The sequence below is a fragment of the Ptychodera flava genome, chromosome 14 (genome assembly GCF_041260155.1).
Source record: "Ptychodera flava strain L36383 chromosome 14, AS_Pfla_20210202, whole genome shotgun sequence".
In the NCBI taxonomy this organism is placed as follows: domain Eukaryota; kingdom Metazoa; phylum Hemichordata; class Enteropneusta; family Ptychoderidae; genus Ptychodera; species Ptychodera flava.
Window position 1 is genome coordinate 29,602,557 of NC_091941.1, and position 13,190 is coordinate 29,615,746.

General features: G+C 39.1%; 1 protein-coding gene and 1 long non-coding RNA gene across 2 annotated transcripts in view; both read right to left on the reverse strand.

Moving 5' to 3' along the window:
• The window catches only part of LOC139150090 (stonin-2-like), a 42,066-nt gene that overhangs the window by 9,675 nt on the left and 19,201 nt on the right, over positions 1–13,190 (reverse strand). Inside the window, exons 7-9 of the mRNA XM_070722249.1 lie at positions 5,124–5,225; positions 325–412; positions 75–148 (exon numbers count right to left, since the gene is read on the reverse strand). Of these exons, the coding sequence (XP_070578350.1) occupies positions 75–148; positions 325–412; positions 5,124–5,225 (264 nt within the window). The remainder of the gene's footprint in view (positions 1–74; positions 149–324; positions 413–5,123; positions 5,226–13,190) is intronic.
• On the reverse strand, positions 9,818–11,862 carry LOC139150092 (uncharacterized). The gene is made up of 2 exons (XR_011556190.1): positions 10,391–11,862; positions 9,818–9,994 (listed from the first exon to the last, which is right to left on the reverse strand). It is a non-coding gene; the product is annotated as an uncharacterized lncRNA (long non-coding RNA).

Here is a 13,190-nt window from a genome sequence, read left to right on the forward strand (position 1 = left end):
TCCTCGAGAAATAATTATGCTAATATCCTCATCTCTTACAACTACGCAGAGTGATTGTAAAAAAATTAACGTACGATTGTGCTTCCGAGTTGATCAGTACGTTGAACAGAGACTGGGTATGGGTGGTTCACTTGAGTAGGATTAGAACCTGTAAACATTGAATAATAATGAGTTGTTAGTTGTGAACCTTCAATACTGAACTGAAGAAATATAATTTTCAATTACAATCTTTTTCACATTCTTGTTCTGTTGTATGGCAACAAGTTGAAAATGCATATAATCGTCTTTCTAGTTTACACCAGTTTGTTGACAAGCATGCATTACCTTGGTGTGAAGAAAACTGCGGCACTGCTACCATCTGATCACTTGGTTGCTCCAAAGCTTTTGACTGTGCCAGTTTACTATCCCAGATCTGCAATACAAATAGGTTACTTTCACTAAAAATGAAGACTGAACAAGGTATTCCTATGTCAATAATACATTATATGCCTGGGACTATTTTAACTCAAAAGTATGTGTCCTTCACTCCTATTTCTGGGAAGGGGCCCTCCTTATTTCATTACGTGGAAGAATCTCATCTTTGATGTCAAAACAAAGATTGATATTTTTGCTCTGTTTCATGATCAATATATGAATATCCTGCCACAAAACAGAGAGAAAGCCAAAATTGAGAACAAACTATATGCCACGGCATTGATGTGCATTGAGCATGCAAATTGATATGCCATGATGACCCAATTCTGTAGAATTCAATGATTTGCTATGGACTTGTTACATAGCTTTATTTGGCTTAAAATATATTGGCTGCCTATTGTCTCAATAGAGAAAAACTTGATTATCTAAACATATTGGTTGGCTATTGTTTGTTTTATAACAAGGAATGTTGGTCCAGGCAGATCACATGACTTTACGGATCCTATAACCATGGCTTCAGCCTTGATGTACAACAAACAGCCTCTGTTCCAGTGACTGTATGCCTACATTCCAAAGTATTTTGTCAGTTGTTAATGTTAATGTTTGTCATACTCTTGTCAGTTGCTGTAGTAGGACTTGGATCAAGAAAACTTATGAAATTTGTTCTCATTCTTCCATGAGCAGTAATCTTGTTTCAAGAATTTCATGACATTCACCTTGAATTTCTCTGAAAATTTCCAGAGAGGTCATGAACAAAATTGAGACGCTCAATACAATTCCAATTTACACACACACACACACACACAAAAGGATTTACAATTTCCACTAAAAACAAAATGGCTGGTGACCCAGTATCATGTCAAGTCATGCTGCCACAAAGATATAAGGTTTTCACTCTTTTTGTGTCGTAATTATGAATTCAATTGTGTGCATACATCTCTGAACAGAGAAGTAAATGATAAAGCTGACTGTTATCTTATCTTTGATTGATGTTCTGTAGGTCAGTGGCCCCACTAAGCCTGGGTACACACAAACTGTAAATAAGTAGGCACTGATTCAAACAACTTAAAAAAAGGAAAAATTAGAGGGAGACCAATACACACATGCAAAAACTATTTACCGAAATTTTTGTGAATCAAAGTGATACCATTTTTTGCTAATCATTAGTCTCTTTTTGAAAAGCTTAAACCCCATGCGGACTTAATCCAAAAATCTAGCAACATATTTATGATTGCAATTTCAAAGGAGAACAAAAGACAAAAACGCCTCATAATCTTTTTTAACACATACGTTAAAGAGGAAAGTCCAGCGCCGTGGGCGCACAATAGGCAACGTCGTAGTGACGTCGGTTGATGGCAAACACTGGGCGGGATGGTTAAACACTTGCTTAGTCGTTGGCTTATCAGAGAAACATAAACTATCTTTTACACCAGGAACTACCGATTATCACCTCTGCCTGAATATTACGGAAGTGTGTAGGGTTCACACAATTCGAGACTACATTATAACTAGGGTGGAGTAGGCCTACTGGTCGAGGGGCTGTGGTCTGGTCGACAGCCTGAGACCTTCCTTGACTGTGATTTCTTCGCTACTAAGGTGACTGTATGCCGTACGTTGTGAGTTCGAATCCAATCAAATTTACTGAATTCAAATCACAGTCGTTTTGCGGTTCGATAGACAGCGATGCGATGACCGCTGTGGTATGCAATAGAAATACATGTATAGGAAGTTATGAAACAGAATGGCCGCTCATGTATCGCCGTGTTCGGAGACGAATTTCCATCATACAATTTGCTCAATAAACTGCAACGATATATGGCTTTCAATACATCTCTGAATTTCTGCTAATCTTTTTGCGTCTATGTAGATGTGTGCATATTCCGTTGCGATTTCAAATGGGACCCGGTTTTCAACCCCTGGTTTCAACCCCGGCTTTCATCAACACGGAACGGATACTTTCTCACAACAGCAGCGGGTGATTTGAATGTGAAGGCGCTGTGATTGAAGCCAGTAGTTGAAATGGACAGAGTATTACGAGTTTCGGAAGGAAGATAGAAAACGAAGGTCTTGACTTAGTTCAGGAGAGAATTTCCTCGGGCACTGTATTGAGTTTAAATCTAGCCCTGAACATCTCGTGTTCGGTACAAGCGCGCAAACTAGACATATAAAAAATAAGGGGAAAGTCTAGCAAATAGATGATAGTCTCTAAGGACGGTAGTAGATTGTGATCGTAAGCAATCGTAAGTTAGAACCTTCTACTGTTTGTAGCTTTATGGCTTTTTTGGTTGGCAGTGATGTAGATAATAGCCGGTCACTGGTACTTCGCACGGCCGGGTTACACGCAGCTTGCAACGGGAAAAAAAACTTGTGAATTTGAAAAACAAATCTTCATCCATTCGTAAGCTTATTTTCCGTGTAATTTTGGCATTTCGAACAAATCAGAGGAAAGGGTGAAGAAATTTTGAGTAAAACTGATTTAAAACGTTACGACCCCCAGTTTAGAGTTTGGTATGCATGACCCGAAGTATAGTGAGCGCAGATTGCATATCCGGTTACCTCGGATAGGTAACCTCGGAAAACATCGACGACCGTTCGTAATATGCAAATGACATGTGACTGAGACGTTGTGGAAAAGTTGCCGTAGTTCCATAGATGAGCCTGCATATTTGCATACTATACATACGCTGCTTGCTGTTCCGATATGTAAGCCAGAATCTTCAACAAAAGGAAACTACTAGTAATCTGTGACAATGGTCAGCCAAATATTTTGAAATACATTGGTAAAGAAAGTAAATGACGTTGATGAGTCCCCCAGGACAGCTGTGCAGGGCCGTGGTCGTCGTCGATGAGTACTCGAGTATGGATGATCATGGATGATCGATCTACAACGCAATAGTGGCAACGATGTAATCGACACTGAAATTTCAATTCCACTCAGCTCAACTGAATTGAATCAACTGATATAAACATGACCAAACTTGTCACAATGCTAAAGGTACTTCCTCAAAATGTGAGCCAAAAGATTCAGTTTCGATGCCTGAAGGAAAAAATGAAATTGTGATTGCCTTCAAAACGACGTGTGAAGACTCTCAATGTTCATAACTTTTTACAGGAACACATACAAAACGTTTTTTTTCAAGACCACCAATCACTCCAAAAAGAAAATGCCGTTTCTTGCGTGTTCATTACATGTGTCGTATCGTTTACGTTGTATGTGGTTGTGTATGCGTGTGTTTAGGTACGTACATAACGGTGATTTTAGTGATAAGTCAGTACGCTTTGTTTGTTGTGCTCGCAGGGATCAAGATCGCCTAGGCCGCAATTTGAATTTGAGTAATCATGATTGGCAGCATACATTAACATTTAGAACACAGGTCAAATGGACATTCTGGACCCATACTTTGTGAAAATATGCGTTCTCTGTATTAAATAACAGTGTTTTTCAACGTTTTTTTTGACATAAAAGCAGTCGCTATACATTCACAGGTGTCATGTATGAGATTGGACGGAAATTGACGCTGTTCACCCGTCGAATTTCTAGAAATCTCAGAGCAAATCGAGTGCGTCTTACCGTAGCGTGGCTTTTTCACATCTGCATAGTCTTACCATAATCCCCCTCAGTGTGCCCTCTAAGCCTATTTGGCGCGCCATGACTCATGAATATTCTCTGTGACGCAAGAACATTTTCAGTGAATAGGAAATTATACATTGTGACTCAAGAAAATTTCACAAATTTTTCAATTGACTCAGAAGTTTCCTGAAATTTCTTTTGTTAGAGGGCACACTGATCCCCCTTTTGTAGGGGACTTTCCTCTTTAATCCCAATCCCAGCCCTTTCGAGCCAAGCTTTAACACTAATTCTTCCACTGAATTTCACCTTCAGCAATATCCTTCTAAACAATTTGCTTTCTATTTAATCTGGTATATTCTAGTGAAAATTCAGAAGAGAGCCTTACTGTTTTACTAAAATCAGGATACTCAGACTACAAACCTTTAGTCTAAAAAAGTATCAATGACACTATCTCCTTCCATTGCTTACCAAAACGTTTTGATTAGCTTCTTTGGGGTGAAAAATTTCCATGATGATAATGATCATGTTATGAAAACCTTTTTACATTAAATGAATTTTTTTAGGCCATCTGGTAAATTCAATGATTTCCTGCATAACGATACATGTACATACTCTACTCAGTGACCCAGCAGAATCTGTAGTCTCCCAGTGACATTGTCAGAGGGCGCCTGTTTGAACTTTTCACCAAGGACACACAGGGGCGGGGAGGTGCCAAAACTTGATTGACAAGATACGTTCACGTGTATGCAAATTAAGACGCGTATAAAATAAATGTCTCCCATCCTGACCGCCAACCAGCGTGGACCAGACATGGCTGACGTCGGCGACGGCTGCAGACATAATGGACATACAGAGCAAAGCCCGAGCTACTCAACAATCACAGAGGAGCGGAAGCCTTGATTCTCGACAAGAGGATGTTTCGGGAACTGTCTGCCTACACGGGCAAAGGCGCAAAATAGCTTGTTAAAATTATTAAGGGTGTTCTGGTCCTAAATCTGGGCGGCCGGCGCGAAACATACAGAGATTTTAACTGGTGACCGTGAGATTTTCTGAGTGTGTTGAAACCTATGAGCTGTAGACACCGAGCGAGGTTGTGGCTTTGTGAACGTGTTCGTCGTTGTAAATCTGCTGTACGTACGTGTTTTAGTTCTTGGAGAACTTGTTCATCGACACCTTCGTCAAGAAATGCTTCTCGAACGTTGTTAATTACGTCTTCAATAACAGTTTGGTACACTTTTGCCTGAAATTCGAGGAGAAACGAGAGCAGTGACGAACAATGAACGCGAACGGCGGAGATTGCCAAAGTGCTCAGAATCAATCTTAGCCAACAATAGTCACTCACATTTCCCCTTTACATACACTGTGTACATTCAATACAATTCTTAAATGTGAAATTCGATTAAAAAATAACGAATGATATTCTAATTATTCTCCGCACACTGTACGATAACATATTTTTAAATAACAAATTAGATAAGATCCATATGTTAGGTTTCGTATGCACTTATGTTTTGTCCAATCGCAAAACAGCACCTACATCGCCATACTATGGCAAAATCTGAAGAAAAAATGAAATCGAAATTTAGTTAAATGCTTACCACTGTACTTTGAGTAGCCATTTTTGGGCTTAAAACAAGTGGTTTAAGCGCAAATTTCTGCTTGAATTTCGCACAGTCCACTCCTGTTTGTGCTGTGGGCTTCTCCGAAGCCGAAAGACGACTGAGCTGCGAGCGCTTTTATACTCTTCAACTACCCCCAATTCCCTTAGAGGGGGGTCAATTCAATTGAAGTCGCTTGCCGATTGAATTTGGTAGCTGATTGGACGAAATAAGCAGCTGACCATCACGTGATTTACATGGTACAGTCGCTATTTTCCAATGTGTTTCGCAGCAGATATCCGCGAACGCGCAGTTCAGTCGCACAAATGATGTATTTCTTTGAGGGTTCACCAAGACCAAACTCTTCAAACTAACAATTTCGGTACTATTGAAACATACTGCCTAAAATTTACTAATATTCTGAATTTAAAATTTCCGCTTTTCCTAATGTTATATCTCTATGGCGAAAAAGACTGAAAACTCTGAGCTGATAAAGTTCTCATCTCTTCCTGATTTCACAGTTTCAGTGTTGAACGTATTTGATGTTTTTCGGTCATTGTTTAAAGCGCTTCGTGCTTTTCTTTGTTTTGTTTTGTCCTATATTTTGCTTTATTCTTTCATGTTTAGAAGGTTAAAATATTCAATCAAATAAATGTATTCATCTCTGAATTTTGGGTGTAAGGGACGATTCAGAATTTACTTCCAGGGGGGGTGGAGGATTTTCTATTTTCTGGGTGAATTTTTTCCATGGCCCCCCCCCCTAGTAAATTATAGAAAAATCTATGCCCCCCCCTCATCTTTGCTGGTTTTTTTTTCCATGCCCCCCCCCCCCTAATATATACATGCATGCTCATACACTATAGACATATCCAGTCTAACAAGTTGAAGGAACTGTAGTGGACATTTAATCGATGATATAACAAATCATTTCAGGGTATGTGACTTACCCTTATGAAAATTTTAGCCTGCTGCACAGTGTTCCTGCACAGGTGCGGCACTAGTGCAACAGACAATTACTGTAACTCAACTGTAAGGCGACTTTTTTCGCATGCAAATTAGCTGCTGCCGCACAGGCGCAAGAAATGATAAAAACAGTAACTGTGCGGCAGCTTTGTGCAGGAACGTGTGCAGCAATATACGGCAGGTTGCGGCAGCTCTGCTGTAAGGCGATTTTTCTCATGCAAATTAGTTGCTGCCGCACAGGTGCAAGAAGCAATGAAAACAGTAACTGTGCGGTAGCTTTGTGCAGGAACTGTGCAACAATACAACAAGTTGCAGCAGCTTTGCTGTAAGGTGATTCTTTCGCATTATACACATTAGCTGCACTGAGCAAATATATAATGCAAGAGATGCTGAAAACAGTAACTGCAGTAACTTTGTGTTGGAAATGTGGAAGCCTGTGTTTGCACAATAGCCCTTTGAACTACAGAGTACATGAAAGACTGTGCAGGAACTTCACAGAAAATTGTGGCATCTTGCAGGACAGCTACCAGGAGTAGGTAAAATTTGCGGCAAATTATTTTGCATGTTACTGCAGATTTGCCGTAAACTACAAAATGCAAACTTTCCTTCATAAGTTGGCATAATTCCACAGCAGTCAGCTGTGGGATAAACTTTTACCAATTTCAGCAACAGTAGAAAAAGAAATACATTATTAAATAGACGATAGATACTGAAAACCAAAGAAGCAACACAATTAAGTGACAGCAAAATTTCTTGTTGTTATGTAGGTCATTTCCCCCCACACTCATCATGACCTGAGTTCAATTAGTCTAGAACGTTCTCAAGGTCACTGCCCTTAATGACCTCACAACCTTGAATTCAATTAGTCATGTTTGGAATGTTCTGGAAAGTTGATTAGTTGTGTAAGGGAGATAATTTTAGAACAGTAATTAGCATGTCAATAAAAGTTCTAGATTGTTCTTATATGCCTTTATAAAAGGGACGTGCACAGCTTCCAGTCAGACTTTTGGGATCGTGTCTCTTGTGTGTTTACTAAACTCCAGCAGTAGTCATTCTCAAGACTTTTCAAGACCTTCACTGCCAAAGCTGGATTTATACTGTGGACTTTGTGCATTTTGTTTAAAGTCTACATCAATGAACTTGTTCCCAAATCAGATCACAGTTATCGTATGTGCACAGACTTTAGGAAGGTCAACACTTTAACAAAGACAGACACTTTCCCAATCCCGAGGATTGATGACTGCATCGACCGAGTGGGAAAAGCCAAGTATGTGACGAAATTTGACCTACTGAAGGGATTTTGGCAAGTCCCTCTGACGGATCGTGCTCGTGAAATATCCGCCTTTGTTACACCAGACGGATTGTTCCAGTACAAGGTGATGCCATTCGGAATGAAGAACTCTCCGGCAACGTTCCAACGGATGATCAACGACGTCATATCCGGGCTAGACGGATGTGCAGCTTACGTTGACGACGTCGTCCTGTATAGTGACACCTGGGAGGAACACATCAAGCTCATGCGGAAGTTCTTTGAGAGACTGAGCAAAGCAATGTTGACTGTCAACCTTGCCAAATCTGAGTTTGGTTGGGCGAGGGTAACTTACCTCGGACATACTGTAGGACAGGGTGAGGTAAAACCTGTTGATGCCAAAATCAGTGCCATTTCAAGTTTTCCCATACCAAACTGCAAACGACAACTGATGCGCTTTCTCGGTATGGCTGGTTACTACAGAAAATTCTGTCCAAATTTCTCCGCAATTACTGACCTTTGACTAACTTACTTAAAAAGAAAGTAAAATTTGTTTGGTCAGAGCAATGCCAACAGGCATTTGATACACTTAAAGCCATACTGCAAAGTGCCCCAGTGTTGTCTGCACCAGATTTCACTTTGCCATTCAAATTAGCTGTAGATGCTAGTGATACGGCTGCTGGTGCTGTTTTATTGCAAGAGGATAGTCATGGTGTAGATCATCCTGTTTGCTATTTTTCACGCAAATTTAACAAATCCCAGAGAAACTACTCTACAATTGAAAAAGAGTGTTTATCTTTGATATTAGCCTTTACAGCATTTTGAAGTTTATGTTACTTCTTCAAATCAGCCAATAGTGGTTTATATTGATCACAACCCTCTTGTTTTTCTGCAGAAATTTAAAGGCAAAAATCAGAGATTGCTAAGATGGAGTTTAATGTTACAGGAGTTTAATCTTGACATTAGACATATCCAAGGCAGAGACAATTTAATTGCAGACTGTCTCTCTCGTATTTAGAGTTTATTGTTGTTCACTTTCAAGAAGTTTTACTTTAGAGTAAAACAAAAATTGAGTACTTAAATCTTTTTCAAGATTACATTTGCAAAAGAAAGATTTTTCTCTGCAAAATTTTCTTTTTTTGAAGAGGGGGTGTGTTATGTAGGTCATTTTCCCCCACACTCGTCATGACCTGAGTTCAATTAGTCTAGAACGTTCTCAAGGTTACTGCCCTTAATGACCTCACAACCTTGAATTCAATTAGTCATGTTTGGAATGTTCTGGAAATTTACTGAGTTGTGCAAGAGAGATAATTTTACAACAGTAATTAGCCTGTCAATAAAAGTTCTAGATTGTTCTTATATGCCTTTATAAAGGGACGTGCACAGCTTCCAGTCAGACTTTTGGGATCGTGTCTCTTGTGTGTTACTAAACTCCAGCAGTAGTCATTCTCAAGACTTTTCAAATTCCCTCAGAAAAGACAACCTCATAGCACTGGCAAATTTCCTTAAAGTAGAAGTTAAAAGATCTATGCGCAAGAGGGAAATACAGTACCGTATTGCCAAACATCTAGTTGATTTAGGCCAATTTGAGGAATCCACCCTGAAAGATTATGAGCCCAAGTCTACCTCTGAACTCAGAAAATTAGAATTAGAAATGCAGACAAATTTGGAGATCAAGAAACTAGAATTACAAATGAGAGAAAACGGAAACTGCTGAGTTCACCCTTTTGTTCGTTTTCTCTGCACGTAACATTGTATTGTACCAAAAGTTTAAACGTTTTTATCTTTTCCAACGATATAATACGTTCAGCTCAGATATGTACACAGAAGTTGTAAAATCGCTTGTGTAAACATGGCCAATGTTAGTGACACCATGACGGTGACACCGTTGAAAACCTGACAGACTGTGGAAAGCACAAGATGTGTTTTATCCAACTAAGCTCTGAAATACCAGTTTCACAAGAAAAAATGGTCAGCGCAAATAAAGTAATTGTTAAATAAAAAGACATAGAGAAAAAAAGATTAAATTCAAATTGTGGTATGATTTATTTTAAATGCCATGTTCATTTCATGCCACAAGTATCTTCAAGAGAATTTCTTTTGACTCGAGAAGTTTCATGTAACATTACATTACTGTCATAGGCTGCGATTTTGCTTTCTGTTCTCTGAATATTTCTTGTCCCTTCCTCACTATGCATTCTGAAAAATACAAATCGTTCAGGGGAAGAGTATAAGTCTTTACCGTTTGACCACACATTTAAACATCGCAATTTGATGAAAGACATCAATAATTATTTGAAAAGAGACAAACAAGTTGAAAACTTGAAGCAAAAAAATGCATATACATTTATGATTATTAAATTAATAATGATCAAATGTCAAACAGCGGACAGCTCGCCCTATGTTGTTTACATACCAACGGCGGCGACGGGCGACAATCTGCAAAAATCTCAGCACTTTACTGTAACTGTTGTGAAACGAAAGTGAATTCAGTATGAATCAGTACTCAACGAAAATTTATCTGTAGCTAAACATAGCAATGCAACGATTACAGAACATTATAGCGATGAACAGACGGACGGTACATTGACTTACCGGTACATTTGAGAATTGCTCGGAGAGGCTGGATGATTCGATCCCGGTTCCGGTTGCAGGTCTCTCCGAACCGTGTGTACATACTTAGAAAACATAGTGAGCATTTTTACTGCTGTTCGCGTTCACAAATTTTGAAACCCGTCTATCTCTGGTGCTGTACACACGTTTTTCCAACACTGTGATATCATTTGCCTGGCGATTCCATAGAAAGATCACGAAATTGTCCACTAGATAACTCCCTAACAACAAGTACACAGCCGCTGCAGCCGATGGTATCAAAATCTAACTTCGCGCCGATCAAGCCTCATGACGTTAACGGAAGTGCGATCTATAAATCATTACGCGATTTATAATGTAGTCCCGTTTTTAAACGTTGGAATTGACTCTACATTATTCACCAATCCGTTATGTTTTATACTTGATAGAGCACCCAATTTACAAGTATAATGAAACTGGTTATTTTCATCATAGAAAGACTCAAAATAGAGTAAAATTTCTTTCAACACGAAGATTCAATATCAATGCGCGAACTGAACTTGATGAACCGTGACCTCAGAGTGTAAACATGTCGGCTGCAGCTCAGCGCTGGACGTTGGCGAAGCAGCGTATTGGATTTTCGTACAGCGGTCGGGATGGGGTATGAAACACCCCAAAATTGTGCTCGGCAATTATCTAACGCTGAAAACATGGACAAAAGCATTGAATATCAATCCAGTCATAACAGAAAGCGAGATTTTGTTAGCGATGACAGGACACAGACTGCTTCCAGTGCTGGGCACTGTACGTACGTACCGTATACTGTACACTGCGTCTGAGCACGTCCACGGCCCTGCTTGGAGCCAAGGTACTAGTAGCGGGTCCTGCGACATTGAAGTTTATTTGTTTGTTTCTACAATGAAAAGTTCTCATCTGTCGATATTTTTAAGGTACAGATTTGTAGTAACAAAAGTCTACGACGCGTCCTTACACAAGTTACAGACCATCATAGATTTCGTTCGAAACTGTTTCAGTGCATTTTGGTATCACTCGCAGAAAATACAGAGTTTAACTTGCAAGTCAGACAAGTCCCTGTTTTAAAAATTTGTTTTCCTAAAAATTCAGTTGTCGATTGAACCTTGATTTACCAAACCAGATCGTCGAAGGGGGTACTCATCTAATGATGTTACATGTCACTGCTGTAATACAGATGTACTCTTTATATCCATCATCCTGCAATGTTGTTGAGTTTAGGCCTGTGTCGCTTTCACCAGCTGAACTGTGCTTTAAAAGCTGTCCATTATCTAACAGTTTTTATAATTTAAAAGTTGGATTGTCTGTTATAAAAATAAATGAATGCAAAATATAAATGAAAGGTCAGTTTTGTTTTCTTGAATATGACTGGTCACGAAGTGCAATGGTACACTGTACTCCCGGTAATGAAATAGTCGGCAATGTGCCCATCATGTGTTGCTCCATATATTTGCAGCAATAACCAATAAAAATCTGTACACGTAATTGTCATTTCTGGCACACAAGCTGCACACTTTGATGGCCTGCTGCACACAAGCTGCACACTTCAAGGTCTGTTGTACACAAGCTGTACACATTTTACATTTGCCGCACACAAGGTGTACAGTATGGAGATTATTGCACAGAAGCTGCACAGTTTTGTCTCCTGCTGCACAGTTTCTGCTCAGATTAATACTGTGCAGAAACTGTGCAGCTAGCTGCATTTTCCTGCACAGCCTCTCTTGCACAGCTTTCCTGTGCAGCACTAGTGCAGCAACTCTACGGCAGAGCTGCCGCTAGTCTACAGCAGAGCTACCGCACAGTTTCATTTTCATAAGGGTATATATAAAAGAATGATTTGCAGGGACTGCAAGTTGCACACTTTTGGAAAGGATAGCAATAAACATATCTGGTTGTAAATTTCTGAAGAAAAGTTAATTACTAATTATGAATACTTTTTTCGTTATGTCTCACTGATACATATGATGCACACAAAGACAAGCAAAGATGTCAGTTAGAAATGGTGAACAGAAAATCAGAGGAGCAGATAATTGGCAAAGTGATATATATCTTGAAGTTTAATGATACATCATTTGCAGATATCCAGATATTTCTGGAAAGTGAGATGTACATGCACAAGTTCAGCATACATTTTCATTTGATGATGCTGAATATTTGCAGACTCACTGTGAAAGTTTTAAACATTAGGAATTAAATTGGTGAAAGCCAACTTGTTTTTACTTTCTCTCTTTTTTTCTAATTTAGTTGTCATAAAACCAAGTAGCTGCCACTGAAAGCAACAATGCTGAGGAATATTTTAGAACATTTCTTGAACAAAACACCTTATCAAAAACATGAATTCACATGTTATTCTGCTCATTCCATTAACAATCCAATGTTCATATTAAAATGCAGATAACCCTGTGTAAGTCAAAGTTCACATTTTGTCAGCAGTATTTTTCAAAATTGACAGAGCATTCATATTTCAAATTTTTTTTAACAAACTTTAATTTTAAAATAGTCATGATGCGCATGTTTTCAGATGACACGAAACAATACATGCTAATTTGTTTTTTTGCCTTTTCTGCCAGCCGCCACTGAGAAATATTTAATTATACATATCAGAATGAATGGGACACATAAGTATTAGCATCAATACACAATGTGTAAGCCGTTCCACAGTTCTCCTAGCCTCATACACACTGAGATCACTTCTTGGACTACAGCAAATTTCTTGTGTACACAATATTTCAACAATCCGACACCATAGCATTGATGCAGTGCCACATGATCTTCTGGATGCACATACAGG